Source organism: Pungitius pungitius, chromosome 5, assembly GCF_949316345.1.
Source record: "Pungitius pungitius chromosome 5, fPunPun2.1, whole genome shotgun sequence".
Lineage (NCBI taxonomy): Eukaryota > Metazoa > Chordata > Actinopteri > Perciformes > Gasterosteidae > Pungitius > Pungitius pungitius.
In genome coordinates this window covers 8,797,956-8,807,798 of record NC_084904.1, presented here as the reverse complement: position 1 = coordinate 8,807,798, position 9,843 = coordinate 8,797,956, and the positions used below count along the sequence as shown (strand labels likewise).

The 9,843-nt window shown below is 45.2% G+C and overlaps 1 protein-coding gene across 1 annotated transcript; it reads left to right on the top strand.

The window, feature by feature from the left end:
• Window positions 1–5,525: 5,525 nt before the first annotated feature.
• On the top strand, window positions 5,526–8,907 carry sdf2l1 (stromal cell-derived factor 2-like 1). The gene is made up of 3 exons (XM_037483333.2): window positions 5,526–5,800; window positions 7,668–7,864; window positions 7,955–8,907. The coding sequence occupies exons 1-3, from the start codon at window positions 5,623–5,625 to the stop codon at window positions 8,231–8,233; spliced, it is 654 nt and encodes a 217-aa protein (XP_037339230.1). The 5' UTR covers window positions 5,526–5,622; the 3' UTR covers window positions 8,234–8,907.
• The last annotated feature ends 936 nt before the right edge of the window (window positions 8,908–9,843 follow it).

The following is a 9,843-nucleotide window of genomic DNA, read 5'->3' as shown; positions in this document are numbered from 1 at the left end:
AAAGGAGTGCTGGTGATTGGGCTCAGGTGAAGATGATTAGTAGTCAGTTGACAGGGATCGGGTGACTGAATGAGAGGGAGGGGAATGGGATTGAGTGGGAGGTGATGGTGAACGGGACGAAGGTGGAATCCTGACAGCTGGTGGGCGAGCTGCACACTGAGGTGTGAACAATTGTAAATATGGACAAAAATAACTTAAATATGAATAAATTTATACACAAATAAATAAATAAATACAGGAATAAATAAATCAATGCTGAAATAAATATGGAAATAAGTAAATTAATGTAATCATAAATAAATAAAATTTAATAATAAACAGGACATAAACAAATACATACCATTTATTTATTTGTATGCTGTATGCTATTTGCCGTTGTTACGTGCCATGTTTTGTTTTGCTGTGCGGTGTGTGGTGTGTGTGTGTGTGTGTGAGATTCTCCTCAGGTGTGCTGGTGATGTCACTCCTGCAGCTGATCAGCTGATCTGAAAGAGGATAAATGGCGATGCCAAGGCAGAGTTGGGGGTGGTTGTGGCAGTGGAGGCCAGAGTGAGCAGAGAGGTGGTGGGTTCGTCAGTTGCCCAAAACCAAAGAAGCCAAGCTTGTCTTCCTTTTGAAGATGTTTTCAGTTGATTTGTTGAGTTTTGTCCATTAAATACCTGTCTGTCAAGATCTCCCGGGTTTATTATTCAACATTGTTCGCGTCCCCCACCCCTAGACCTTTTAGGGACGTAACAACCATACTGTCAGAAGTGTGTGTTTGGCAGTGATGTCTTTAGCACACATCTTTATTACCTTCCCTGGCCACAGAAGAATGTGTTACATCAAAGAGGATTTCCACATATGTGTTTAAATGGGTAATTGGGTTTGATGTGCAGTTTCTGCAGGTGGATCAGTCAGTAGTGTCCCACCCTGAGTCCCTCCCAGGCCTTTGGTTTAAAACTAGGGCAGATTCCTAAGCTGTAGTGAAGCCTGCATGGTGTTGGCACCCCCCCCCCTCCAGTGCCAGACAAATGAGCCTTTTTAACTGCTAAAATCAATTTAGATAAAATATGTGAGCAGGCATCTTGAAAGTAATTTCTACACCATTTGCAAACTTTTAAGGCTCTCACCAACCATGCAAAATATTTTTATATTTTATCTTAACCCTAACCCCAACCCTGTCAGGATCTTCTCCTGTCTTGTTTGTTCTGTGCACATTATTTTAGAAAGATTTTTAGAATACACAGCTAATAGAGATTTGTGCATATTGTAAAACATATTCTTGCATTGTGAATACGGGTTTGAAATTAGTCTTTAGGGTAAAGGAACATTATTCCCTCTGCTCACTTTTAAGGCAAAGTATAGACTAAATGATAATACATGTTATTCATACACACGTTATTCAGTGCTTTACATATTAGGCTACACAGTAAAACCCTAGCACATAAACACAGATACACACAGATAGATAAGTGGTGGAATGTTAACAAACAAAACAATAACAACGCGGCTTTCACAGCATTATTATTTATTAGAGTAGTGGATTAAATGTATTATTATCTGAATCTGTAAATAGAGCTAAGCAGAAAATGTAGTGCAATGTAGTGCATACTATACATGCATGCATGTATAGTATACATGATAAGGAAATACTAGAACAAGTATTATTTGCCTACTGACTTCCACTGTTAATCAGGATCAGAGTCAGCTTTATATGTTTGCACGTACATGGAATTTGTCTGTTACACGTACCGGTTGCCTGTGTCAGTGCGTGGAAATGGGCCCATGACATCCACAGCTACTCTCTCCATGCGAGCCCCCACTGCCTGCTGTTGTAGTTGCGCACGGGACTGGTCCGGGGGGCCCTGATAGGCCGCGCAGAAGTCGCATCGGCGGCAGAAATCCTCCACGTCCCGTCTGGCCCGCCCCCAATAAAATCCCTGACTGAGCCGGCGGAGTATTTTGGCTACTCCAAAGTGCCCCACCCCTGTGTTCCCATGTGATGCTTTCAGCAGAGCGTCTCTCATTGAGCTGGGGACTATCACCTGCCACCTCTCCTCTCCCGTGGCAGGCTCCTTCCAGGCTCTCTGCAGTACCCCATCCCTCACTCTCAGTGCATCAAACATTGACCACAGTCCTTTTCTTGCAGTGGCGCTCCCTCTTCCCAGGGTGGTCTCTGCCCAACTTCCACCCACTGTCGCACTGGTTGTATGTCTCTGTCCTGCTCCTGTTGTATCTGCCACTCAGCCACGTCAACCATCCGCGTACCCCGGCAGACTGGTCCGGCCCCTTCGTGCATGGGGCCTGTCTCCTCCTCGATACGGAGCTCCCTCTCCCGTGCTTCTCTCCGCTCGCAGTATCGGCACCCGCCCAGGGCGCAGGGGCGGCGGGACAGGGCATCTGCGTTGTCATGGTTGGCTCCGGCCCTGTGTTCCACTGTGAAAACATAGGATTGCAGCATTTAAATCCATCGTGCGACTTGTCCCTCTGGTTCTCTGAAGGACATCAGCCACTGCAGCGCTGAGTGATGGGGCACCAGAGGCAGGGCACTGCGGACTGGGGAGTTGTCGCTCTCGTCCGGGGTCTTTGTGTCCTGGCAGTGTGTCTCCACGGCTGTCCCAACCAGGGGGCGCGGCTTTGAGGACCCCGTAGGTGGTATCATTCTGACAGTGGGGCCCCCGGGGAAGGTCAATGTGTTCTCCCCTAGATCCAGCAGGCAGCACTTAGACCTCAAAAAGTCCAGCCCCAGTATACACGGGGCCTGCACCTGCGCCACCCACACTGTAAACTTTGTCGCTCGACCACCCACATTCAACGTCACCCTCCCCCTACCAAGCATAGGGGCCAGCTCACCCGTCACTGTCCTCAGCTGCACCGTAGTCTGCTCCAACTGCATCCCCACTGGAACCAACTCTGGCCGCATCAGTGTCGCCGTTGAGCCCGTGTCCACATGAGGCCCCACATATGTTGACAGGGACGTGGCAGAAATTCCCAGCAGGAGTCCAGCCCACCACCATCGTGGACTCTGTGTTCTCATCTGTTTCAGGGGGAAGTGGAGCACCTTTCCCCCGTCTGTGCTGTTTGGCTCCCCCTCCTCCTGACGATGCGTCATGGGACATAATGCCAGGGGTCCGTACCGTCCCTACTATACGGGCCCCGATCCGTTTCCCTGGTTGTCGGAATGACTGGGGCACTGTCTGAGGAGATGGCCAGGCTGTCTCAGAAGAGAACATGCCTGTCCTGTTTAAATGGGATTTGCTGCAGCGCCGCTAGCATCAGTTAGCCGCTAGCATTGCTAGCGCCGTTAGCATTTGTTAGCCGCTAGCTTTCGCTAATGACTGAAAAGCTTTGTGTAAATGTTGAAAATGTGTAGGTCGCTTTCTCTATTAAACAACATACAACACAACACAACTCAGAATAAAATCCCTGTATCATTTTAATGTAATTAAAGGTTGATTAAACGTACCTGTGTAGTTTCACGGCAGCAGTGCAGACAGAATGAGACAAGTGAGAAGTGCCAACTCGGGACAGTTGACTTTCCCACATTTCACAACAAAGAAATACGAGTTAGCAGAACTGTTTTTCCTTGTATTAAACCCCAACTTAAGGATTAACAACTCACCAAATAGTTTTGGAGAATTCAACTTTCTTGCTTTGTGGTGTTAACTAATATTATTGCCTTAAATGTCAATAATTGATATTTTCATGTTTTACCAACATAAATTACTGTTTTAGCCCAACAAATACAGGTTTGTTTTTTGTTTTTTTTACAGTGTGAAGGTGGTAGGAGAAGACTAGAAAAGCACTGTACAAGTAGAGTCCATTTAGTATTCCAATACAAATTTGCAGTGCAAGTAGTGCAGATGGAGGTATCAGGTTAATTGTTCATCAGAGTGAGGCCTGTGGAAAGAAGCTGTTCCTGTGTCTGGTGGTTTTGGGTACAGTGCTCTGTAGCGCCCACCAGAGGGGAGGAGTTGGAACAGCTTATGTCCAGGGTGTGAAGGGTCTGCAGTGATCTCCTGACTCTGGAGGTGTACAAGTCCAGGATGGAGGGCTGGAACCAATAGTTCTCTCTGCAGACCTGACAATCCGTTCTGTCTGGCTCTGTCCCGTTTGGTGGCCGATCCAAACCACACAGTGATGGAAGAACAGAGAACAGACTGGATAACATAACTATAATAACTGTTTTGCTAACTAGTCAATTAATAATATTATATAATAATGTATAAGTTGTGAACGATTCAGTTTCTACTCAGGGTGATATCTCCATTTTCACACACAATTATAGTACTTGGAACATCTTGTAATGTGTTTATATGTACATAAAAATGGAGACAGGCTCCGCCCCCTGATTCTGTGCACTTTAAATACAAACTGTAGGTGCTTGCATGGCTCGGCTAGTTTGGGAGCTGCTAAGATAACTAACCCGTTTACCAGGTACTTGTTGGAAGGTTTTCCACATTGCACAATCTTTTTTTTAGCACTTTGTTCCAGCTGGACTTTTAACACAATTGTAGTTATTTATGGGTTTTTAGTTAATAATAAAATCCTCCTTTTAACCACGCTTTTAAGTCTTGTGATCCATGCTGTTCTTCCTCTGATGAACAAGAAGCTGTTTTTATGGAGACCTAGACTCCGCAACTAGGTGGCGTCGCTGGTACCTTTTTTATAAATTTATCTTATTTTTTATTAGATTTTAAGTCCCCCGCCTCACAGGGCTGACATATAGGCTGTGGTTTACCTCCGAGACCTTTAGAAAATCCTTTAGCTCCTCTATAATAATCCCATCTACCTATTAAAATATTCTTTGTTTTGTTTTGAGTTGTTCTGCAAAGGTGATTACATAATCAATAAACCAAATTGCCATATTCATATTTTTAGCCACTTTAGCATGCCCTCTCTGACCTTCTGTTTCTTCCATTCTGTCCACTTGCTCCCCACTGCTTTGCAGTCACACTATTGTTATATGTTTCCTGACATCACATCTGTCACATTTAGCCTGCACACATGGCCCAGCTCAACTTTTAACGTTCTCATTGCACCCCGTTGGCCTGAATGTAACATCCGGGCGTGGAGCTTCAGGGGGAAGGACTTGTCATTGTGTACAACAATATTTGTGCTTCTCACAGGTCCATCCGGGCTGTGTGGATATATACAAATATATATATATATATATATATTTAGTCATTCAAGCTAATTTGACAAAAAAACACATTTAAAATGACATTGTTGACGTTGTCCATTGTTGACGTTGAATAGGACAGCAAAGTGCTGTCCTATTCATATTTGCGCTATTTAAAGCCCTCACAGACTCTCACACTAACCACTGACCACAGGACGTCCTTTAAGGCCCTGCGGGTCCAGCCTTCAGGCTTCAGGGGTTCGGGGGGACTTGACTTGATACAAAGCAGACACCCAGGTGAGCGAAACGGATGTGAAATAAGAGACACGCAATGCGACCAATCAAAAGCGGCCCTGGGCCACACACGCACACGTACTACGACCTATCGCGTGTCGACATGTACTTCCGTGTTTTAGGACTTGTCAAGCTGTGATTGGTTGCCATCAGCAGTAGCGCCTTAGAGACTAGTGTTGCTTCCTGTAACTGTGCGCCGGCAACGAGAGAGCAGAGGCACAAAGATGGAGATAATTGGCGCCGTCCACCTTGTTTTTAGGACCCTGCTGTTTCTGCTGCTGTGGTCAAAATGTGAAGGGGGAGAGTCGGAGATGAACCACGTGACCTGCGGCTCACTGGTCAAACTGCTGAACACCAGACACAACGTCCGGCTGCACTCGCACGATGTCAAGTACGGCTCAGGTAACCACTCACCACTGTGCAAACGCGTCCGAGTCAAACAAACCAAATTTCCGTTTGTCCCGCGAGCTGCAGCATCGCTTCCGGACCGCTGACATTTTAAAGGCTCCTCGTTCGGTTCAAACGTCCGTGTGAACTACAGCGGGCACCAAACGCTTTGCCAGCTGCGGCCGGACTCTGAATGTAACGTTAGGGTTTATTCTGTGAAACTGGGACCTGCACGTGATGCGGCTCAAGATGAAGTCTAATGAGAGGCAGGTGAACAGATCCCACTACTTCCTGTTTCATCCAAACAAGTCCTGTTCGGTCCGTTTGTCCTCCGCCGGACAGATGTTGGTGGTGATGGAAGGTGGAGTTGGGTCTTCTCTGCGGGTTTGCTTTGGCCAGCACAGCAGAAGAAATCCTACCAACCAAATTCCATGAGATCATCAATACTTATTGGAATATACAAAGTATTTAAGTATGACTAATTCTTTGAGTAGCTACCCATAAAGATCATTTTAAATATGAAAGGGCTATCTTTATACATAATCCTTTTTGGCTTTGCTTCTCTAGGTTTTATCCAAGCACCAGAAAACGGTGATTCACACATCTCACCCATTCACAAAGATCCACCCTAAAGTGGTCCGGTACCGAATAGCCGACACTCCTGCCATTCGAAACCGCTCTGTAATATTAAGGTTTCAATCGAGCAGTCATTAATGATGCTCTGCCATACAATACTTACATACATACTCATTTTTCTTGATTTATAGATCCATATTTAAGACATTAAAACACAAATGGAATGTTGTGATAATCCCAAAAATACTCAACCAACCAGAACATTTTCTATTTGGCCCTTTTGCTCTGATGGCCACGTTGCACATTGGTGTTGCTTCATCACTCCATGAGGTGGTCACCTGGAAGGTTCTCAAAACTCTTGAAGGGAATCCAGATGGGACGAGAAGTCGCTGCAGAATGCTATGGTAGCCTCTAGCCATACTGCTCAAGCATGCCTTGAACTTTGACTGGTTCACCATCACATTTCCCCCATGCTTCACAGTGGGTTCCTCACGGGTAGAAATCATCTGCTCACCTTTTCTGCGTCTCACAAAGACACAGCAGGTGGACCCAGAGTTTAATGTCCGCCCTTTTTGTTGGCCCAAGAACGTACCTTCTTCTTCTTCTACTTCTTCTTGATGGACTGACCTTCCTGTCTTAAAGTTATGCTGGACAGTCCTCTTATCTTTAATCAGTTGGGTGGTTCTTTCCATAATCTGGATTAGAACTGGAGTGGAATATCTGATCACTGAGTAGAACAAACACGTTGGGGAGAATAGACTCTTGACGAGGAACACCATTCCAGGTGACCACCTCGTGAAGCTCATTGAAGGAAGGCAAAGCGAAAGGTCCAAAATATAAATATATTCGGGTTTAACACTTTTTTCTACTTTACCACATACATCAAGATGGGTTTTGATATCTTCAATATGAATCTACAATTTAGAAAAAAATAAATAGCATTCAAAACTTCCTATCCTATCTATGAATGTGCAAAATTGTGAACCCCATGTACTCCGAATGCTTGTGGTGGGTTTAAAGCAGAGGTCCCACCTGATGTTTGTTTCCAAGTCGTCCCTCTGGACCCTGCGTGCTACATCCACCTTCTTCATATAATCTATAGCAGATTAAAAGCACTGCTTCTTCATTTTTCCACGTCACGTTCTAGAGACCCTTCAGAATAAAAGCCTCGAACTTTAATGTTTTTAGTGGGTGACCTGATCAACTTGTTTCTATCACTCCACTGAGAGTAATTCTCTGTTGAAGTTCTTCTCACTTGTTGAATGGAGCAGAGTGGGAACTGTCACGTGTGTGTGTGTGCGTGTAGGCAGTGGACAGCAGTCTGTAACTGGAGTGGAGAACGCAGACGATGCCAACAGTTACTGGCAGATACGTGGGAAGCCCAACCGTCCATGTCAGCGTGGGACGTCCATCAGGTGTGGGCAGGCCATCCGCATCATGCACATGAAGACCAGTCGAAACCTGCACACTCACCGCTTCAGCTCGCCCCTGTCTAATAACCAGGTGAGACTCTGGAGCTGCGTGTCTTTGGAGACACACGCGCCTAATGCCAGTAGGATACGTTTATTGGGTTTTTCTGTGTGCCCTCCTCAGGAGGTCAGCGCCTTTGGAGAGAACGGCGAGGGCGATGACCTGGACACGTGGACGGTGCAGTGCGATGGGGACCACTGGGAGCGCGACGAGGAGGTGCGCTTCAAGCACGTGGGCACCAACGTGTTCCTGAGCGTGACCGGCGAGCAGTACGGCCACCCCATCCGAGGCCAGCGAGAGGTGCACGGCATGAGCTCCGCTAACCAGCACAACTGGTGGCGCTCCATGGAGGGCGTCTTCATCCAGCCCAGCCAGGTGCCGCTGCGCCACGACGAGCTGTGACGTGCTCGCTGGGAGACGCCGAGCAGGGGCAGCCTGTTGTTTTTTAGCTCTCTTTGACCAAATGACGTCATGTTTGGATGACGGACTTCTCTCTGTACATGTGAAACACTCAGGTGGTCTGAGGTGGGAAGGATTTACTTATTTTATACAATGGTTACATACAAAGTTATGTCATGTGGTCATTACGTTTTCTCCTTTTGAGAATTGCATGAGGGAGAGAATATTTATTATGAGAAAAAAAATCTTTGCGAATATTACAGACCCAAATTCCCTGTTAATTTCAATTTTCACCTCAAAACTAATTCTAAATGTCGGTCATCATGCATAGTGCTGAACATTATCTGCTGCTTCTCTTGTAAGTCATTGCAATTGAAAGTTTGCACTGAGGTGTCTCATCTTGCTGTCTTACAATCTGGTGATCTTCAAATGTATAGCTCTCACATGGGCTGCTGAACAGGTGGATGCATCCGCCAATCAAACGCGAGGACAAGAAGCGTTTAGCTGGCCGTTGAAATGCTTTTGCCAACATTTTGCAGGGTTTTGAAAATATTATCAATCACATAATGGCTGAGAACACTTGTGTGTTATTGAGTGATTTAATTGAAGAAATGTTCTGATTGACAGGAGGTGTGAGTGTACAGGAGAAATAAACCCACTGAGTCATCAACTGGAAAGTGGTCTCCCACTTTGATTTATCGTTCCTAAATCGGACACAATGGGGTTTTTTTTGTGATGCGTCTGGACTGTAAGCCTCTTCCAGAGCGCCGGAGATTGTGAGATCTAAAATATACCGTCTCACACCAAGAACATCTACCATTTGACCTTTACAGCTCAGTAACTTAATGTCCTTTTGTATCAGTTGTCGCACTTAATAATTCTGGTTATGATATTTATAATCTGGCTTCATTAAATGTATTTTGCCAATTAATTTCTATGAATCCAGCCCACAGAGGGATGACTTTGCTATTGGGAGAATTACAGAAAGTAGCTGGTGTTCCCAAGTGGGGGGGTCGCACTGCGTTAGACCAGGGGGAGCAGGTTTCTGATTAGTATACCACCAACCATTCATCCATATTCTCTATACTTTCTCATGGAAACGGACAAATGTCACCAAGAGGCTGCATGCAACATGTATTTGAAAGATTTGTTTTTGAATAGATTAATAGATTTATAATTTAAAAAATATCTACAATGAAAATGAGCAAATTTGAATGAATATAAAGGTGTCGGTCCAGCAGGTGGCAACACATAACCACAAATGAAAATGAGTTTGTTCCAACTGCTCAGGTGAAACATTGGTCTTGTTTCATGTTTCTCTGATGTTCTTGGGTTGATACTGAGATGCTGTGCTGTTACAGAACCGTATATCCGATAGATACCCACAGGCTGCTCAAAATGTACATCCGCTCATTTATTCTAGTAAACTGTAGAAGCCAATAACCCATTTAATAAAATGGCATAGTTCCAACAGAATAAGACATATATAACCAATAACAACCAAAAGCTGCGAAAATGAATCCTACCATTGGTGAAAATATAAATGCAGCATTAATGAGTCATGTCTGAAAACAGAGGAGGAATTGTGAGTTAACAGAGAGTGATACTGATGT